The sequence below is a fragment of the Mustelus asterias genome, chromosome 31 (genome assembly GCF_964213995.1).
Source record: "Mustelus asterias chromosome 31, sMusAst1.hap1.1, whole genome shotgun sequence".
NCBI classification, from domain to species: domain Eukaryota; kingdom Metazoa; phylum Chordata; class Chondrichthyes; order Carcharhiniformes; family Triakidae; genus Mustelus; species Mustelus asterias.
Window position 1 is genome coordinate 8,326,830 of NC_135831.1, and position 23,662 is coordinate 8,350,491.

Genomic DNA, 23,662 nt, shown 5'->3' on the forward strand with positions numbered 1-23,662 from the left:
GAGGGTATTAGCTCCGAGGAGAGGTTGGATAAACTCGGTTTTGTTGTCACTGGAACGATGGAGGTTGAGGGGTGACCTGATAGAGGTTTACAAGATTATGAGTGGCATGGACAGAGTGGATAGTAATCTGCTCTTTCCTAGGGTAGAAAAGTCAAGTACTCGGGGACATAGGTTTAAGGTGCGTGGGGAAAGTTTAGAGGAGATGTGTGAGGTAAGTTTTTTACACAGAGGGTGGTGAGTGTCTGGAACGCGCTGCCCGGGGGGAGGGGGGGGGGGGGGGGGGGGGGTGGGGTGGGGTGGGGGTGGGGTGGGGGGGGAGCGGGTACGATAGTGTCATTTAAGGGGCAACTCGGCGAATACATGAATAGGATGTGAATGGAAGGATACGGACTCTGTAAGTGCATATGGATTTATTTTAGGCATCATGATCGGCGCGGGCTTGGAGGGCCGAAGGGCCTGTTCCTGTGCTGTACTGTTCTTTGTTCTTTGGATGACACCCCCCTCCCCCCATGACACCCCCCGCCCCCCCGGTCCCCCCTGCATCCGGGGAACTCTTTTCATATTATTCCCCCAATCCCCCCTCCGCGACCCAAAATTGTTCACCACTATGCTCTGAAAATGTTCCAACCAAGCTGCCATTTTCCCCCATAATTCCATGGGCCTTAACATTGCTCGGGTCAGAGGGCACGGTCTCAGAATAAAGGGGTGCCCAGTTGAAGACTGAGATGAGGAGGAATTTCTTCTCTCCGAGGGGTGAGAGTCTTTGGAACTCCTTGGCACAGAGAGCTATGGGGGGGCCGGAGTCCGTGGGTGGGATATAGAACATAGCTCATAGAAAAGCTGCAGCACAAACAGGCCCTTCGGCCCACAAGTTGCGCCGAACATGTCCCTACCTACTAGGCTTACCCATAACCCTCTATCTTACTAACTTCCATGAACTTATCCAAAAGTCTCTTAAAAGACCCTATCGAATCCGCCTCCACCACCACTACCGGCAGCCGATTCCACGCACCCACCACCCTCTGAGTGAAAAACTTACCCCTAACATCTCCTCCGTACCTACTCCCCAGCACCCTAAACCTGTGACCTCTTGTAGCAACCATTTCAGCCCTGGGTAAAAACCTCTGAGAATCCACTCCATCAATACCTCTCAACATCTTACACACCTCTATCAGGTCACCTCTCATCCTTCGCCCCTCCAAGGAGAAAAGACCCAGCTCTCTCAACCTATCCTCATAAGGCATGCCACCCAATCCAGGCAACATCCTTGTAAATCTCCTCTGCACCCTTTCAATGGCTTCAACATCTTTCCTGTAATGAGGCGACCAGAACTGGGCACAGTACTCCAGGTGGGGTCTGACCAGGGTCCTATACAGCTGCAGCATTATCTCCCGATTCCTAAACTCAATTCCTCTATTGATGAAGGCCAGCATTCCATACGCCTTCCTAACCACAGCCTCCACCTGCGACGCCGCTTTGAGCGTCCTGTGAACCCGGACCCCAAGATCCCTCTGATCTTCCACACTGCCAAGCGTCTTACCCTTAATATTCCGACCTCGCTCGAGCGAGGCTCGTAAAATCCCGCCCGGGGCCAACGGAGAATTCCCTTCTGCTCCGATTCCGGGGAAAATATTCCGACCCTTGTATACATTTAAGGCTGAGATGGACAGGTTTTTGACCAGTCAGGGAATCAAGGGTGACGGGGAAAGGGCAGGAAAGTGGACGCGAGGAATGTGTCGGATCACAGAAACATAGAAACTAGAAGCAGGAGGAGGCCACTCGGCCCTTCGAACCTGCTCCACCATTCATTATGATCATGGCTGATCATCGGATCAATATCCTGATTCCCCCCTTCCCCCCACCATATCCCTCGATCCCTTTAGCCTCAAGAGCGAAATCTAATTTCTTCCTGAAATCACACAACATTTTGGCCTCAACTACTTTCTGTGGGAGTGAATTCCACACATTCACCACCCTCTGGGTGAAGAAATTTCTCCTCATCTTAGTTCTAAAAGGTTTCCCCCTTATCCTCAAACTATGACCCCTAGTTCTGGATTCCCCCACCATCGGGAACATTCTTTCTGAACCTGCCCTGTCTAACCCTGTTAGAATTTTATAAGTTTCTATGAGATCCCCTCTCACTCTTCTAAACTCCAGTGAATATAATCCTAACCGACTTAGTCTCTCCTCATATGACAGACCTGCCACCCCAGGAATCAGCCTGGTAAACCTTCGCTGTGCTCCCTCGATAGCAAGGACATCCTTCCTCAGATAAGGACACCAAAACTGCACACAATACTCCAGGTGTGGCCTCACCAACGCCCTGTACAATTGCAGCAAAACATCCCTATCCCGATACTCAAATCCTCTCGCTATGAAGGCCAACATACCATTTGCCTTCTTTACTGCCTGCTGTACCTGCACGCTTACTCTCAGCGACTGATACACGAGGTCTCCAAAGTCTCGTTGAGTATCCACTTCTCTCAATTTACACCCATTCACGTAATAATCTGTCTTCCTATTATTGCTACCAAAGTGGATAACCTCACATTTATCCAAACTATACTGCATTACGGGCGGCACGGGGGCACAGTGGGTTAGCACTGCTGCCTCACAGTGCCAGGGACCTGGGTTCGATTCCCGGCTTGGGTCACTGTGCGGAGTTTGCACGTTCTCCCCATGTCTGTTTGGGTTTCCTCCGGGTGTTCGGGTTTCCTCCCACAGTCCAAAGATGTGCGGGTTCAGTGAGTTGGCCATGCCCCTTAGTGTCGAGGGGACTAGCTAGGGTAAATGCATGGAGTTTTGGGGATAGGATTTGGGTGGGATTGCAATCGGTGCAGACTCGATGGGCCGAATGGCCTTCTGCACTGTAAGGTGCTATGATTCTATTTGCCATGTATGCGCCCACACACTCAGCCATGATCCTGTTTAATTGTTGAACAGGCTTGAGGGGCCGAATGGCCTGCTTCTGTTCCCGTTTCTTATGGTCTAAAGTCTATGATGTGGCATTTCAGCCAATACCTTGGAAAGTCTACATACACAACGTCAACCGTGACACCCTGATCGACCCTGACTCTGATTCTGTCAAAGAGTGCAATCAAATTCCTCAAAGATAGGTTTCCTTCGGCAGATTCCAGCTGGCTGCCACTCATTAATCCTGATGGGCCTGAATTTTCCGCCCGTCCGGCACAGACACTTGGTGGACCGGGAATGGGATGTGAAACGTGTTTGGCTGTTCCGGTCTCTCCAGCGCAATTTGACTCTGGCTGGCGAATTAGGCAAAGACCAAGAACAAAGAACAGTACGGCACAGGGACAGGCCCTTCGGCCCTCCAAGCCTGCGCCGATCCCCTTGTCCGATCCAGACCAACCGCTTTTATATCCCTTTATCCCCATCTGTTCATCTGCCTATCCAGATAAGTCTTAAATGTCGCTAACGTATCTGCTTCAACCACCTCACTTGGCAGCGCATTCCAGGCCCCCACCACCCTCTGTGTAAAAAAACATCCCCCGCACATCTCCACTGAACCTTCCCCCCCTTACCTTGAACTTGTGCCCCCTGTAATTGTCAATTCCACCCTGGGAAAAAGCTTCCAACCCTATCTATGCCCCTCATAATCTTATAATCTTATCCCCAAAAGCTTCCAACTGTTCACCCTATCTATGCCCTTCATAATTTTATAAACTTCTATTAGGTCGCCCCTCAACCTCCATCTTTCCAGGGAGAACAACCCCAGTTTATTCAATCTCTCCTCATAGCTAAGACCCTCCATACCAGGCAACATCCTGGTAAACCCTGTCTGCAGAACAAAGAACAATACAGCACAGGAAACAGGCCCTTCGGCCCTCCAAGCCTGCACCGATCATGTGTTCCTAACTAGACCATTCTTTTGTATCCCTCTATTCCCAGTTCATGTGGCTATCTAGATAAGTCTTAAATGATCCCAGCGTGTCCGCCTCAATCACCTTGCTTGGCAGTGCATTCCAGGCCCCCACCACCCTCTGTGTAAAATACGTCCCCCGCATATCTGTGTTGAACCGTGCCCCCCCTCACCTTGAACCCGTGACCCCTTGTGTTCGTCACCTCCGACCTGGGAAAAAGCTTCCAACTGTTCACCCTATCTATGCCCTTCATAATTTTATAAACTTCTATCGGGTCGCCCCTCATCCTCCGTCTTTCCAGGGAGAACAACCCCAGTTTACCCAATCTCTCCTCATAGCTAAGACCCTCCATACCAGGCAACATCCTGGTAAACCTTCTCTGTACTCTCTCCAAAGCCTCCACGTCCTTCTGGTAGTCCGGCGACCAGAACTGGACGCAGTATTCCAAATGCAGCCGAACCAATGTTTTATACAACTGTAACATAATTTGCAAACGTTTAGACTCGATGCCCCGGTCGATGAAGACAAGCATGCCACACACTTTCTTCACAACCTTTACCACCTGTGCTGCCACTTTTAAGGATCTGTGGACCCTGTGCTCCCAGATCTCTCTGTGTGTCGATACTCCTGATGGTTCTGCTATTTATTTTCTAGCTCCCGCCTGAATTGGATCCACCAAAATTAGCGGGCGTTCAATGTGAATCGCGCAGTGCGAAAGGCAGGGGAGGGGGAGGGGGCTGGCACCGTGAAAAGGCAGGGGGCAGGGCTGGTGTTTCCAATGTACCCTCTCAGGAGGACAGCCGTGCGGAGCCCCACCCCCACCAACCCCCCCAGGGAGCAATCTCCAAAATCGACGTCAAAACTGCTGGCAAATTGGGCGGAGAGGTGGCAGATGGAGTTTAATCCGGATAAATGCGAAGTGATGCATTTTGGAAGAAATAATGTAGGGAGGAGTTATACAATAAATGGCAGAGTCATCAGGAGTATAGAAACACAGAGGGACCTAGGTGTACAAGTCCACAAATCCTTGAAGGTGGCAGCACAGGTGGAGAAGGTGGTGAAGAAGGCATATGGTACGCTTGCCTTTATAGGACGGGGTATAGAGTATAAAAGCTGGAGTCTGATGATGCAGCTGTATAGAACGCTGGTTAGGCCACATTTGGAGTACTGCGTCCAGTTCTGGTCGCCGCACTACCAGAAGGACGTGGAGGCGTTAGAGAGAGTGCAGAGAAGGTTTACCAGGATGTTGCCTGGTATGGAGGGTCTTAGCTATGAGGAGAGATTGGGTAAACTGGGGTTGTTCTCCCTGGAAAGACGGAGAATGAGGGGAGATCTAATAGAGGTTTACAAGATTATGAAGGGGATAGATAGGGTGAACGGTGGGAAGCTTTTTCCCAGGTCGGAGGTGACGATCACGAGGGGTCACGGGCTCAAGGTGAGAGGGGCGAGGTATAACTCAGATATTAGAGGGATGTTTTTTACACAGAGGGTGGTGGGGGCCTGGAATGCGCTGCCAAGTAGGGTGGTGGAGGCAGGCACGCTGACATCGTTTCAGACTTACCTGGATAGTCACATGAGCAGCCTGGGAATGGAGGGATACAAACGATTGGTCTAGTTGGACCAAGGAGCGGCACAGGCTTGGAGGGCCGAAGGGCCTGTTTCCTGTGCTGTACTGTTCTTTGCTCTTTGTTCTTTGCAGCGTGCGATTCTGGCCGGCCCAATCACGCGCAGTCCCCACACGGCACAGTTCGCCTCGCCCTGGGGCGCGGTTGAAGTTAAAAGCTCAAGGCCAGTCAGTCCACTCACCAACCGTAGAGTCAGATCAGAATTGCGTCCGTTTGTCCCCGTAATGGGCTAAATTGTGTGCGAGAGTGTGGGCGAGGGGTCCTTCTGATCCTTGCGTGCGCCCTGCAACTGAATCATTGCACGGGTTCGCGATGTCATTGCGACGCACCCACACCTGAACGCATAACATTGGGCCCACAGGGTTTTACAGCGTTGGGAGGAGGCCATTTGGCCCATTGTCCTTGTCCTAGCTGCTCAGCCCTCTCTCTAGCCCTTCACCACCTCAGCATCTACGGCCGGTCCCCACTTGGGGCACGTCTCCAAATTTTCTGGCTGGGGCGGGGTGGTGGGGGGGGGTGGGCTTTCCGTCTCGATCGCCTTTTTCGGGCAGTGGATTTCAGACCTCCCGACGGGCGAGAAACAAACCCCCCTCAGAGGCCCTCCCAGGACACAACGGGAGGCCAGAATCTCCGCTCAGTCACCCCTTGGCCGCCCTCAGCAATCCCAGAACGCATTCCATCTGAACCTGGCGACTTATTCATCCATGGTGCTGGAAACCTCAACATTGATCCCAACTTGTGTCCGAAAGAAGGTCATTGGCTGGGGATTTACCATCTCGCGAGCCCCAGAATCGGGACGGACGAGGCGGGCGGAATGGCATTCTCCAGTAGGTACCAAAGGGAACTGACGAGGCTCCGGGGTATGGCGGGGAGGCGGGGGGGGTGGGGTGGGGGGCGGGAAAATTCCTGCAATTGTTTTTGTCTGAATATTCTGCACACAGTTTGGTTTTTCATTGAATTATGGCTCCAAAGCATCACGATTTCTTTAATCCAGCAGATAGATCATCTATCTATAGATATTCAGCAGTTCACATTCCTGAGGTGGGAAGCCAACACTCCCCAGGAACCCCCCATCAATCCTGACACACTCCCAGGGGACCCCCTGTAAATACTGACACACTCCCCAGGGACCCCCCGTAAATACTGACACACTCCCCGGGAACCCCCGTAAATACTGACACACTCCCCGGGACCCCCCGCAAATACTGACACACTCCCCGGGACCCCCCGTAAATACTGACACACTCCCCGGGACCCCCCGTAAATACTGACACACTCCCCGGGACCCCCCGTCAATACTGACACACTCCCCAGGGACCCCCCGTAAATACTGACACACTGCCCGGGACCCCCCGTAAATACTGACACACTCCCCGGGACCCCCCGTAAATACTGACACACTCCCCGGGAACCCCCGTCAATACTGACACACTCCCCGGGACCCCCCGTAAATACTGACACACTCCCCAGGGACACCCCGTCAATACTGACACACTCCCCAGGGACCCCACGTAAATACTGACACACTCCCCAGGGACCCCACGTAAATACTGACACACTCCGCAGGGACCCCACGTCAATACTGACACACTCCCCCAGGACCCCCTGTAAATACTGACACACTCCCCAGGGACTTCCGGTAAATACTGACACACTCCCCGGGGACCCCCTGTAAATTCTGACACACTCCCAAGGGAACCCCTGTAAATACTGACACACTCCCCGGGGACCCTCTGTAAATACTGACACACTCCCCAGGGACACCCTCAAAATACTGACACACTCCCCGGGGATCCCCTGTAAGTACTGACACACTCCCCGGGGATCCCCTGTAAATACTGACACACTCCCCGGGGACACCCTGTAAATACTGACACACTCCCCGGGGACCCCCTGTAAATACTGACACACTCTCCCCGGGGACACCCTGTAAATACTGACACACTCCCCGGGGACACCCTGTATATATGGACACACTCCCCGGGGACTCCCTCTAAATACTGACATACTCCCCGGGGACTCCCTCTAAATACTGACACACTCCCCGGGACACCCTGTAAATACTGACACACTCGCCGGGGACGCCCTGTAAATACTGACACGCTCCCTGGAGACTCCCTGTAAATACTGACACACACACAGGGATTCCCTGTAAATACTGACACACTCCACAGGGATTGCCTGCAAATACTGACACACTCCCCGGGGACACCCTGTAAATACTGACACACTCCCTGGGGACAACATGTAAATACTGACACACTCCCCGGGGACCCCCTGTAAATACTGACACACTCCCCGGGGACTCCCTGTAAATACTGACACACTCCCCAGGGACTCCCTATAAATACTGACACACTCCCCGGGGACAACATGTAAATACAGACACACGACCCGGGGACGACCTATAAATACTGACACACTCCCCGGGGACTCCCTGTAAGTACTGACACACTCCCCGGGGACTCCCTGTAAATACTGACACTCTCCCCGGGGACAACATGTAAATACTGACAAACTCCTCGGGGACTCCCTCTAAATACTGACACACTCCCCGGGGACTCCCTGTAAATAATGACACACTCCCCGGGGACACCCTGGAAATACAGACACACTCCCCGGGGACTCCCTGTAAATACTGACACTCTCCCCGGGGACTCCCTATAAATACTGACACACTCCCCGGGGACAACATGTAAATACTGACACACTCCCCGGGGACCCCCTGTAAATACTGACACACTCCCCGGGGACAACATGTAAATACTGACACACTCGCAGGGGACCCCCTGTAAATACTGACACGCTCCCTAGGGATACCCTGTAAATACTGACACACTCCCCGGGGACCCCCCGTAAATACTGACACACTCCCCGGGACCCCTGTAAATACTGACACACTCCCCGGGGACACCCTGTAAATACTGACACACTCCCCGGGGACACCCTGTAAATACTGACACACTCCCCGGGGACACCCTGTAAATACTGGCACACTCCCCGGGGACACCCTGCAAAATACTGACACACTCCCCGGGGATCCCCTGAAAATGCTGACACACTCCCCGGGGACCCTCTGTAAATACCGACCCACTCCCCGGGGAAACCCCTGTAAATACTGACACACTCCCCGGGGACACCCTGAAAATACTGACACATTCCCCGGGCACACCCTGTAAATATTGACACACTCCCCGGGGAGCCCCTCTAAATACTGACACACTCTCCGGGGACGCCCCTGTAAATACTGACACACCCCCCGGGGACGCCCTGAAAATACTGACACACTCCCCGGGGATTCCCTGTAAATACTGACACACTCCCCGGGGACTCCCTGTAAATACTGACACACTCCCCGGGGACTCCCTGTAAATACTGACACACTCCCCGGGGACTCCCTGTAAATACTGACACACTCCCCGGGGACTCCCTCTAAATGCTGACACACTCCCCGGGGACTCCCTGTAAATACTGACACAATCCCCGGGGACTCCCTCTAAATGCTGACACACTCCCCGGGGACTCCCTGTAAATACTGACACAATCCCCGGGGACTCCCTCTAAATACTGAGACACTCCCCGGGACCCCCTGTAAATACTGACACGCTCCCTAGGGATATCCTGTAAATACTGACACACTCCCTTGGGACACCCTGTAAATACTGACACACTCCCTGGGGACACCCTGTAAATACTGACACACTCCCCGGGACACCCAGTAAATGCTGACACACTCCCCGGTACCCCTGTAAATACTGACACACTCCCCGGGGACCCTATGTAAATACTGACACACTCCCCGGGGACTCCCTCTAAATTTTGACACACTCCCCGGGGACTCCCTGGAAATACTGACGCACTCCCCGGGGACGCCCTGTAAATACTGACACACTCCCCGGGACCCCTGTAAATACTGACACACTCCCCGGGGACACCCTGTAAATAAGGACACACTCGCCGGGGACACCCTGTAAATACTGACACACTCCCCGGGGACAACATGTAAATACTGACACACTCCCCGGGGACCCCCTGTAAATTCTGACACACTCCCCGGGGACACCCTGTAAATACTGGCACACTCCCCGGGGACCCCACTGTAAATACTGACACACTCCCCGGGGAGCCCCCTGTAAATACTGACACACTCCCCGGGGAGCCCCCTGTAAATACTGGCACACTACCCGGGGACACCCTGTAAATACTGGCACACTCCCCGGGGACACCCTGCAAAATACTGACACACTCCGCGGGGATCCCCTGGAAATACTGACACACTCCCCGGGGACACCCTGTAAATACTGACACACTCCCTGGGGACACCCTGTAACTACTGACACACTCCCCAGGGAACCCTCTGTAAATACTGACACACTCCCCGGGGTCTCCCTCTAAATACTGACACACTTCCGGGGAACCCCCTGTAAATACTGACACACCCCCCGGGGACGCCCTGAAAATACTGACACACTCCCCGGGGATTCCCTGTAAATACTGACACACTCCCCGGGGACTCCCTGTAAATACTGACACACTCCCCGGGGACTCCCTGTAAATACTGACACACTCCCCGGGGACTCCCTGTAAATACTGACACACTCCCCGGGGACTCCCTCTAAATACTGACACACTCCCCGGGGACTCCCTGTAAATACTGACACAATCCCCGGGGACTCCCTCTAAATACTGACACACTCCCCGGGGACACCCTGGAAATACTGAGACACTCCCCGGGACCCCCTGTAAATACTGACACGCTCCCTAGGGATATCCTGTAAATACTGACACATTCCCTTGGGACACCCTGTAAATACTGACACACTCCCTGGGGACACCCTGTAAATACTGACACACTCCCCGGGACACCCAGTAAATGCTGACACACTCCCCGGGGACCCCCTGTAAATACTGACACACTCCCCGGGGACTCCCTGTAAATACTGACACACTCCCCGGGGACACCCTGTAAATACTGACACACTCCCCGGGACCCCTGTAAATACTGACACACTCCCCGGGGACACCCTGTAAATACTGACACACTCCCCGGGGACACCCTGTAAATACTGACATACACCCCGGGGACCCTATGTAAATACTGACACACTCCCCGGGGATCCCCTGTAAGTACTGAAACACTCCCCGGGGATCCCCTGTAAATACTGACACACTCCCCGGGGACACCCTGTAAATACTGACACACTCCCCGGGGACCCCCTGTAAATACTGACACACTCCCCGGGGACTCCCTCTAAATACTGACACACTCCCCGGGGACTCCCTGCTAATACTGACACACTCCCCGGGACACCCTGTAAATACTGACACACTCCCCGGTGACCCCTGTAAATACTGACACACTCGCCGGGGACGCCCTGTAAATACTGACACGCTCCCTGGAGACCCCCTGTAAATACTGACACACACACCGGGGATCCCCTGTAAATACTGACACACTCCACAGGGATCGCCTGCAAATACTGACACACTCCCCGGGGACACCCTGTAAATACTGACACACTCCCTGGGGACAACATGTAAATACTGACACACTCCCCGGGGACCCCCTGTAAATACTGACACACTCCCCGGTGACTCCCTGTAAATACTGACTCATTCCCGGGGGACCCCCTATAAATACTGACACGCTCCCCGGGGACGCCCTGTAAATATTGACACACTCCCTGGTGACTCCCTGTAAATAGTGACACACTCCCCAGGGAACCCTCTGTAAATACTGACACACTCCCCAGGGTCTCCCTCTAAATACTGACACACTCCCGGGGAACGCCCTGTAAATACTGACACACTCCCCGGGGACCCCCTGAAAATACTGACACACTCCCCGGGGACTCCCTGTAAATACTGACACACTCCCCGGGGACTCCCTGTAAATACTGACACACTCCCCGGGGACTCCCTCTAAATACTGACACACTCCCCGGGGACTCCCTGTAAATACTGACACACTCCCCGGGGACTCCCTCTAAATACTGACACACTCCCCGGGGACTCCCTGGAAATACTGACTCACTCCCCGGGGACTCCCTGTAAATACTGACACACTCCCCGGGGACTCCCTATAAATACTGACACACTCCCCGGGGACAACATGTAAATACTTACACACTACCCGGGGACTACCTATAAATACTGACACACTCCCCGGGGACTCCCTGTAAGTACCGACAGACTCCCCGGGGACTCCCTGTAAATACTGACACTCTCCCCGGGGACTCCCTATAAATACTGACACACTCCCCGGGGACAACATGTAAATACTGACACACTCCCCGGGGACCCCCTGTAAATACTGACACACTCCCCGGGGACAACATGTAAATACTGACACGCTCCCTAGGGATACCCTGTAAATACGGACACACTCCCCGGGGACCCCCCGTAAATACTGACACACTCCCGGGACCCCTGTAAATACTGACACACTCCCCGGGGACACCCTGTAAATACTGACACACTCCCCGGGGACCCACTGTAAATACTGACACACTCCCCGGGGACCCACTGTAAATACCGACCCACTCCCCGGGGATCCCCTGAAAATACTGACACACTCCCCGGGGACCCTCTGTAAATACGGACCCACTCCCGGGGAAACCCCTGTAAATACTGACACACTCCCCGGGGACACCCTGAAAATACTGACACATTCCCCGGGCACACCCTGTAAAAACTGACACACTCTCCGGGGACCCCCTTGTAAATACTGACACACGCCCCAGGGAAAAACCCTCCTGTAAATACTGACACTCTCCCCGGGGAACCCCCTGTAAATACTGACACACTCCCCGGGGAACCCCCTGTAAATACTGACACACTCCCCGGTGCCTCCCTGTAAATACTGACACACTCCCCGGGGAACCCCCTGTAAATACTGACACACTCCCCGGGGACACCCTGTAAATACTGACACACTCCCCGGGGACACCCTGTAAATACTGACACACTCCCCAGGGACTCCCTCTAAATACTGACACACTCTCCGGGGACCCCCTTGTAAATACTGACACACACCCGGGAGCCCCGTGTAAATAAGGACACACTCTCCGGGGACTCCCTCTAAATACTGACGCACTCCCCGGGGACAACATGTAAATACTGACAAACTCCTCGGGGACTCCCTCTAAATACTGACACACTCCCCGGGGACTCCCTGTAAATAATGACACACTCCCCGGGGACACCCTGGAAATACAGACACACTCCCCGGGGACTCCCTGTAAATACTGACACTCTCCCCGGGGACTCCCTATAAATACTGACACACTCCCCGGGGACAACATGTAAATACTGACACACTCCCCGGGGACCCCCTGTAAATACTGACACACTCCCCGGGGACAACATGTAAATACTGACACACTCGCAGGGGACCCCCTGTAAATACTGACACGCTCCCTAGGGATACCCTGTAAATACTGACACACTCCCCGGGGACCCCCCGTAAATACTGACACACTCCCCGGGACCCCTGTAAATACTGACACACTCCCCGGGGACACCCTGTAAATACTGACACACTCCCCGGGGACACCCTGTAAATACTGACACACTCCCCGGGGACACCCTGTAAATACTGGCACACTCCCCGGGGACACCCTGCAAAATACTGACACACTCCCCGGGGATCCCCTGAAAATGCTGACACACTCCCCGGGGACCCTCTGTAAATACCGACCCACTCCCCGGGGAAACCCCTGTAAATACTGACACACTCCCCGGGGACACCCTGAAAATACTGACACATTCCCCGGGCACACCCTGTAAATATTGACACACTCCCCGGGGAGCCCCTCTAAATACTGACACACTCTCCGGGGACGCCCCTGTAAATACTGACACACCCCCCGGGGACGCCCTGAAAATACTGACACACTCCCCGGGGATTCCCTGTAAATACTGACACACTCCCCGGGGACTCCCTGTAAATACTGACACACTCCCCGGGGACTCCCTGTAAATACTGACACACTCCCCGGGGACTCCCTGTAAATACTGACACACTCCCCGGGGACTCCCTCTAAATGCTGACACACTCCCCGGGGACTCCCTGTAAATACTGACACAATCCCCGGGGACTCCCTCTAAATGCTGACACACTCCCCGGGGACTCCCTGTAAATACTGACACAATCCCCGGGGACTCCCTCTAAATACTGAGACACTCCCCGGGACCCCCTGTAAATACTGACACGCTCCCTAGGGATATCCTGTAAATACTGACACACTCCCTTGGGACACCCTGTAAATACTGACACACTCCCTGGGGACACCCTGTAAATACTGACACACTCCCCGGGACACCCAGTAAATGCTGACACACTCCCCGGTACCCCTGTAAATACTGACACACTCCCCGGGGACCCTATGTAAATACTGACACACTCCCCGGGGACTCCCTCTAAATTTTGACACACTCCCCGGGGACTCCCTGGAAATACTGACGCACTCCCCGGGGACGCCCTGTAAATACTGACACACTCCCCGGGACCCCTGTAAATACTGACACACTCCCCGGGGACACCCTGTAAATAAGGACACACTCTCCGGGGACTCCCTCTAAATACTGACACACACCCGGGAGCCCCCTGTAAATAAGGACACACTCTCCGGGGACTCCCTCTAAATACTGACACACTCCCCGGGGACAACATGTAAATACTGACACACTCGCCGGGGACACCCTGTAAATACTGACACACTCCCCGGGGACAACATGTAAATACTGACACACTCCCCGGGGACCCCCTGTAAATTCTGACACACTCCCCGGGGACACCCTGTAAATACTGGCACACTCCCCGGGGACCCCACTGTAAATACTGACACACTCCCCGGGGAGCCCCCTGTAAATACTGGCACACTCCCCGGGGAGCCCCCTGTAAATACTGGCACACTACCCGGGGACACCCTGTAAATACTGGCACACTCCCCGGGGACACCCTGCAAAATACTGACACACTCCGCGGGGATCCCCTGGAAATACTGACACACTCCCCGGGGACACCCTGTAAATACTGACACACTCCCTGGGGACACCCTGTAACTACTGACACACTCCCCAGGGAACCCTCTGTAAATACTGACACACTCCCCGGGGTCTCCCTCTAAATACTGACACACTTCCGGGGAACCCCCTGTAAATACTGACACACCCCCCGGGGACGCCCTGAAAATACTGACACACTCCCCGGGGATTCCCTGTAAATACTGACACACTCCCCGGGGACTCCCTGTAAATACTGACACACTCCCCGGGGACTCCCTGTAAATACTGACACACTCCCCGGGGACTCCCTGTAAATACTGACACACTCCCCGGGGACTCCCTCTAAATACTGACACACTCCCCGGGGACTCCCTGTAAATACTGACACAATCCCCGGGGACTCCCTCTAAATACTGACACACTCCCCGGGGACACCCTGGAAATACTGAGACACTCCCCGGGACCCCCTGTAAATACTGACACGCTCCCTAGGGATATCCTGTAAATACTGACACACTCCCTTGGGACACCCTGTAAATACTGACACACTCCCTGGGGACACCCTGTAAATACTGACACACTCCCCGGGACACCCAGTAAATGCTGACACACTCCCCGGGGACCCCCTGTAAATACTGACACACTCCCCGGGGACTCCCTGTAAATACTGACACACTCCCCGGGGACTCCCTGGAAATACTGACGCACTCCCCGGGGACACCCTGTAAATACTGACACACTCCCCGGGACCCCTGTAAATACTGACACACTCCCCGGGGACACCCTGTAAATACTGACACACTCCCCGGGGACACCCTGTAAATACTGACATACACCCCGGGGACCCTATGTAAATACTGACACACTCCCCGGGGATCCCCTGTAAGTACTGAAACACTCCCCGGGGATCCCCTGTAAATACTGACACACTCCCCGGGGACACCCTGTAAATACTGACACACTCCCCGGGGACCCCCTGTAAATACTGACACACTCCCCGGGGACTCCCTCTAAATACTGACACACTCCCCGGGGACTCCCTGCTAATACTGACACACTCCCCGGGACACCCTGTAAATACTGACACACTCCCCGGTGACCCCTGTAAATACTGACACACTCGCCGGGGACGCCCTGTAAATACTGACACGCTCCCTGGAGACTCCCTGTAAATACTGACACACTCCCCGGGGACACCCTGTAAATACTGACACACTCCACAGGGATCGCCTGCAAATACTGACACACTCCCCGGGGACACCCTGTAAATACTGACACACTCCCTGGGGACAACATGTAAATACTGACACACTCCCCGGTGACTCCCTGTAAATACTGACTCATTCCCGGGGGACCCCCTATAAATACTGACACGCTCCCCGGGGACGCCCTGTAAATATTGACACACTCCCTGGTGACTCCCTGTAAATAGTGACACACTCCCCAGGGAACCCTCTGTAAATACTGACACACTCCCCAGGGTCTCCCTCTAAATACTGACACACTCCCGGGGAACGCCCTGTAAATACTGACACACTCCCCGGGGACCCCCTGAAAATACTGACACACTCCCCGGGGACTCCCTGTAAATACTGACACACTCCCCGGGGACTCCCTTTAAATACTGACACACTCCCCGGGGACTCCCTGTAAATACTGACACACTCCCCGGGGACTCCCTCTAAATACTGACACACTCCCCGGGGACTCCCTGTAAATACTGACACACTCCCCGGGGACTCCCTCTAAATACTGACACACTCCCCGGGGACTCCCTGGAAATACTGACTCACTCCCCGGGGACTCCCTGTAAATACTGACACACTCCCCGGGGACTCCCTATAAATACTGACACACTCCCCGGGGACAACATGTAAATACTTACACACTACCCGGGGACTACCTATAAATACTGACACACTCCCCGGGGACTCCCTGTAAGTACCGACAGACTCCCCGGGGACTCCCTGTAAATACTGACACTCTCCCCGGGGACTCCCTATAAATACTGACACACTCCCCGGGGACAACATGTAAATACTGACACACTCCCCGGGGACCCTCTGTAAATACTGACACACTCCCCGGGGACAACATGTAAATACTGACACGCTCCCTAGGGATACCCTGTAAATACGGACACACTCCCCGGGGACCCCCCGTAAATACTGACACACTCCCGGGACCCCTGTAAATACTGACACACTCCCCGGGGACACCCTGTAAATACTGACACACTCCCCGGGGACCCACTGTAAATACTGACACACTCCCCGGGGACCCACTGTAAATACCGACCCACTCCCCGGGGATCCCCTGAAAATACTGACACACTCCCCGGGGACCCTCTGTAAATACGGACCCACTCCCGGGGAAACCCCTGTAAATACTGACACACTCCATGGGGACACCCTGAAAATACTGACACATTCCCCGGGCACACCCTGTAAAAACTGACACACTCTCCGGGGACCCCCTTGTAAATACTGACACACGCCCCAGGGAAAAACCCTCCTGTAAATACTGACACACTCCCCGGGGAACCCCCTGTAAATACTGACACACTCCCCGGGGACACCCTGTAAATACTGACACACTCCCCAGGGACTCCCTCTAAATACTGACACACTCTCCGGGGACCCCCTTGTAAATACTGACACACACCCGGGAGCCCCGTGTAAATAAGGACACACTCTCCGGGGACTCCCTCTAAATACTGACGCACTCCCCGGGGACAACATGTAAATACTGACACACTCCCCGGGGACACCCTGTAAATACTGACACACTCCCCGGGGACCCTCTGTAAATACCGACCCACTCCCCGGGGAAACCCCTGTAAATACTGACACATTCCCCGGGCACACCCTGTAAATACTGACACACTCCCCGGGGAGCCCCTCTAAATACTGACACACTCTCCGGGGACCCCCTTGTAAATATTGACACACTCCCCAGGGAACACCCTCCTGTAAATACTGACACACGCCCCGGTGACTCCCTGTTAATACTGACACACTCCCCGGGGAACCCACTGTAAATACTGACACACTCCCCGGGGACACCCTGTAAATACTGACACACTCCCCAGGGTACCCTCTGTAAATACTGACACACCCCCCGGGGACGCCCTGTAAATAAGGACACACTCTCCGGCGACAACATGTAAATACTGACACACTCCCCAGGGTATCCTCTGTAAATACTGACACACACCCGGGAGCCCCCTGTAAATAAGGACACACTCCCCGGGGACAACATGTAAATACTGACACTCTCCCCGGGGACACCCTGTAAATACTGACACACTCCCCGGGGACACCCTGTAAATACTGGCACACTCCCCGGGGAGCCCTCTGTAAATACTGGCACACTCCCCGGGTACTCCCTGTAAATACTGGCACACTCCCCGGGGACACCCTGCAAAATACTGACACACTCCCCGGGGATCCCCTGGAAATACTGACACACTCCCCGGGGACACCCTGTAAATACTGACACACTCCCTGGGGACACCCTTTAAATACTGACACACTCCCCAGGGAACCCTCTGCAAATACTGACACACTCCCCGGGGTCTCCCTCTAAATACTGACATACTCCCGGGGAACTCCCTGTAAATACTGACACACCCCCCGGGGACACCCTATAAATACTGACACACTCCCTGGGGACACCCGGTAAATGCTGGCACACTCCAAGGAGACCCCCTATAAATACAGACAAACTCCCCAGGGACACACTGTAAATACTGACACACTCCCCGGGGATCCCCTGTAAGTACTGACACACTCCCCTGGGATCTCCTGTAAATACTGACACACCCCCCGGGGACGCCCTGAAAATACTGACACACTCCCCGGCGATTCCCTGTAAATACTGACACACTCCCCGGGGCTCCCTGTAAATACTGACACACTCCCCGGGGACTCCCTGTAAATACTGACACACTCCCCGGGGACTCCCTGGAAATACTGACGCACTCCCCGGGGACTCCCTGTAAATACTGAAACACTCCCCGGGGACTCCCTCTAAATACTGACACACTCCCCGGGGACCCCCTGTAAATACTGAGACACTCCCCGGGACCCCCTGTAAATAATGACACGCTCCCTAGGGATACCCTGTAAATACTGACACACTCCCTTGGGATACCCTGTAAATACTGACACACTCCCCGGGGACGCCCCGTAAATACAGACACACTCCCCGGGACCCCTGTAAATACTGACACACTCCCCGGGGACGCCCCGTAAATACAGACACACTCCCCGGGGACACCCTGCAAAATACTGACACACTCCCCGGGGATCCCCTGGAAATACTGACACACTCCCCAGGGAACCCTCTGTAAATACTGACACACTCCCCGGGGACTCCCTGTAAATACTGACACACTCCCCAGGGAACCCTCTGTAAATACTGACACACTCCCCGGGGACTCCCTGTAAATACTGACAAACTCCCCGGGGACTCCCTGTAAATACTGACACACTCCCCGGGGACTCCCTGTAAATACTGACAAACTCCCCGAGGACTCCCTCTAAATACTGACACACTCCCTGGGGACACCCTGTAAATAATGACACACTCCCCGGGACACCCAGTAAATGCTGACACACTCCCCGGGGACCCCCTGTAAATACTGACACGCTCCCTAGGGATACCCTGTAAATACTGACACACTCCCCGGGGACCCCCCGTAAATACTGACACACTCCCCGGGACCCCTGTAAATACTGACACACTCCCCGGGGACACCCTGTAAATACTGACACACTCCCCGGGGACACCCTATAAATACTGACACACTCCCTGGGGACACCCTGTAAATACTGACACACTCCCTGGGGACACCCTATAAATACTGACACACTCCCTGGGGACACCCTGTAAATGCTGGCACACTCCACGGAGACCCCCTATAAATACAGACAAACTCCCCAGGGACAGACTGTAAATACTGACACACTCCCCGGGGATCCCCTGTAAGTACTGACACACTCCCCTGGGATCCCCTGTAAATACTGACACACTCCCCGGGGACAACCTGTAAATACTGACACACTCCCCGGGGATCCCCTGTAAATCCTGACACACTCCCCGGGGCCCGCTGTAAATACTGACACACTCCCTGAGGTCACCCTGTAAATCCTGACACACTCCCCGGGGCCCGCTGTAAATACTGACACACTCTCCCCGGGGACACCCTGTAAATACTGACACACTCCCCGGGGATTCCCTCTAAATACAGACAAACTCCCCAGGGACACACTGTAAATACTGACACACTTCCCGGGGACCCACTGTAAATACCGACCCACTCCCCGGGGATCCCCTGAAAATACTGACACACTCCCCGGGGACCCTCTGTAAATACGGACCCACTCCCCGGGGAAACCCCTGTAAATACTGACTCACTCCCCGGGGACACCCTGAAAATACTGACACACTCCCCGGGGACCCACTGTAAATACCGACCCACTCCCCGGGGATCCCCTGAAAATACTGACACACTCCCCGGGGACCCTCTGTAAATACGGACCCACTCCCCGGGGAAACCCCTGTAAATACTGACTCACTCCCCGGGGACACCCTGAAAATACTGACACACTCCCCGGGGAGCCCCTCTAAATACTGACACACTCTCCGGGGACCCCCTTGTAAATACTGACAAACTCCCCGGGGAACCCCCGGTAAATACTGACACACTCCTCAGGGTACCCTCTGTAAATACTGACACACACCCGGGAGCCCCCTGTAAATAAGGACACAATCTCCGGGGACTCCCACTAAATACTGACACACTCCCCGGGGACAACATGTAAATACTGACACACTCCCCGGGGACACCCTGTAAATACTGACACACTCCCCGGGGACAACATGTAAATACTGACACACTCCCCGGGGACCCCCTGTAAATTCTGACACACTCCCCGGGGACACCCTGCAAAATACTGACACACTCCCCGGGGATCGCCTGGAAATACTGACACACTCCCCGGGGACACCCTGTAAATACTGACACACTCCCTGGGGACACCCTGTAAATACTGACACACTCCCCAGGGAACCCTCTGTAAATACTGACACACTCCCCGGGGTATCCCTCTAAATACTGACACACTCCCGGGGAACCCCCTGTAATTACTGACACACCCCCCGGGGACGCCCTGAAAATACTGACACACTCCCCGGGGATTCCCTGTAAATACTGACACACTCCCCGGGGACTCCCTGTAAATACTGACACACTCCCCAGGGACTCCCTGTAAATACTGACACACCCCCCGGGGACGCCCTGTAAATAAGGACACACTCTCCGGCGACAACATGTAAATACTGACACACTCCCCAGGGTATCCTCTGTAAATACTGACACACACCCGGGAGCCCCCTGTAAATAAGGACACACTCCCCGGGGACAACATGTAAATACTGACACTCTCCCCGGGGACACCCTGTAAATACAGACACACTCCCCGGGGACACCCTGTAAATACTGGCACACTCCCCGGGGAGCCCTCTGTAAATACTGGCACACTCCCCGGGTACTCCCTGTAAATACTGGCACACTCCCCGGGGACACCCTGCAAAATACTGACACACTCCCCGGGGATCCCCTGGAAATACTGACACACTCCCCGGGGACAGCCTGTAAATACTGACACACTCCCTGGGGACACCCTTTAAATACTGACACACTCCCCAGGGAACCCTCTGCAAATACTGACACACTCCCCGGGGTCTCCCTCTAAATACTGACATACTCCCGGGGAACCCCCTGTAAATACTGACACACCCCCCGGGGACACCCTATAAATACTGACACACTCCCTGGGGACACCCTGTAAAAGCTGGCACACTCCACGGAGACCCCCTATAAATACAGACAAACTCCCCAGGGACACACTGTAAATACTGACACACTCCCCGGGGATCCCCTGTAAGTACTGACACACTCCCCTGGGATCCCCTGTAAATACTGACACACCCCCCGGGGACGCCCTGAAAATACTGACACACTCCCCGGCGATTCCCTGTAAATACTGACACACTCCCCGGGGCTCCCTGTAAATACTGACACACTCCCCGGGGACTCCCTGTAAATACTGACACACTCCCCGGGGACTCCCTGTAAATACTGACACACTCCCCGGGGACTCCCTCTAAATACTGACACACTGCCCGGGGACTCCCTGTAAATACTGACACACTCCCCGGGGACTCCCTGTAAATACTGACACACTCCCCGGGGACTCCCTGTAAATACTGACACACTCCCCGGGGACTCCCTGTAAATACTGACACACTCCCCGGGGACTCCCTGTAAATACTGACACACTCCCCGGGGACTCCCTCTAAATACTGACACACTCCCCGGGGACTCCCTGGAAATACTGACGCACTCCCCGGGGACTCCCTGTAAATACTGACACACTCCCCGGGGACACCCTGTAAATACTGAGACACTCCCCGGGACCCCCTGTAAATAATGACACGCTCCCTAGGGATACCCTGTAAATACTGACACACTCCCTTGGGATACCCTGTAAATACTGACACACTCCCCGGGGACGCCCCGTAAATACAGACACACTCCCCGGGACCCCTGTAAATACTGACACACTCCCCGGGGACACCCTGCAAAATACTGACACACTCCCCGGGGATCCCCTGGAAATACTGACACACTCCCCAGGGAACCCTCTGTAAATACTGACACACTCCCCGGGGACTCCCTGTAAATACTGACACACTCCCCAGGGAACCCTCTGTAAATACTGACACACTCCCCGGGGACTCCCTGTAAATACTGACAAACTCCCCGGGGACTCCCTGTAAATACTGACACACTCCCCGGGGACTCCCTGTAAATACTGACACAGTCCCTGGGGACACCCTGTAAATAATGACACACTCCCCGGGACACCCAGTAAATGCTGACACACTCCCCGGGGACCCCCTGTAAATACTGACACGCTCCCTAGGGATACCCTGTAAATACTGACACACTCCCCGGGGACCCCCCGTAAATACTGACACACTCCCCGGGACCCCTGTAAATACTGACACACTCCCCGGGGACACCCTGTAAATACTGACACACTCCCCGGGGACACCCTATAAATACTGACACACTCCCTGGGGACACCCTATAAATACTGACACACTCCCTGGGGACACCCTATAAATACTGACACACTCCCTGGGGACACCCTGTAAATGCTGGCACACTCCACGGAGACCCCCTATAAATACAGACAAACTCCCCAGGGACACACTGTAAATACTGACACACTCCCCGGGGATCCCCTGTAAGTACTGACACACTCCCCTGGGATCCCCTGTAAATACTGACACACTCCCCGGGGACAACCTGTAAATACTGACACACTCCCCGGGGATCCCCTGTAAATCCTGACACACTCCCCGGGGCCCGCTGTAAATACTGACACACTCCCTGGGGTCACCCTGTAAATCCTGACACACTCCCCGGGGCCCGCTGTAAATACTGACACACTCTCCCCGGGGACACCCTGTAAATACTGACACACTCCCCGGGGATTCCCTCTAAATACAGACAAACTCCCCAGGGACACACTGTAAATACTGACACACTCCCCGGGGACCCACTGTAAATACCGACCCACTCCCCGGGGATCCCCTGAAAATACTGACACACTCCCCGGGGACCCTCTGTAAATACGGACCCACTCCACGGGGAAACCCCTGTAAATACTGACTCACTCCCCGGGGACACCCTGAAAATACTGACACACTCCCCGGGGAGCCCCTCTAAATACTGACACACTCTCCGGGGACCCCCTTATAAATACTGACAAACTCCCCGGGGAACCCCGGTAAATACTTACACACTCCCCGGGGACACCCTGTAAATACTGACACACTCCTCAGGGTACCCTCTGGAAATACTGACACACACCCGGGAGCCCCCTGTAAATAAGGACACAATCTCCGGGGACTCCCTCTAAATACTGACACACTCCCCGGGGACAACATGTAAATACTGACACACTCCCCGGGGACACCCTGTAAATACTGACACACTCCCCGGGGACAACATGTAAATACTGACACACTCCCCGGGGACCCCCTGTAAATTCTGACACACTCCCCGGG

At 54.6% G+C, this 23,662-nt stretch overlaps 1 protein-coding gene across 1 annotated transcript in view; it reads left to right on the forward strand.

Moving 5' to 3' along the window:
* The window catches only part of LOC144481655 (insulin receptor substrate 1-like), a 59,370-nt gene extending 53,716 nt beyond the window's left edge, over positions 1-5,654 (forward strand). Inside the window, exon 3 of the mRNA XM_078200786.1 lies at positions 5,581-5,654. Within this exon, the coding sequence (XP_078056912.1) occupies positions 5,581-5,654 (74 nt within the window). The remainder of the gene's footprint in view (positions 1-5,580) is intronic.
* The last annotated feature ends 18,008 nt before the right edge of the window (positions 5,655-23,662 follow it).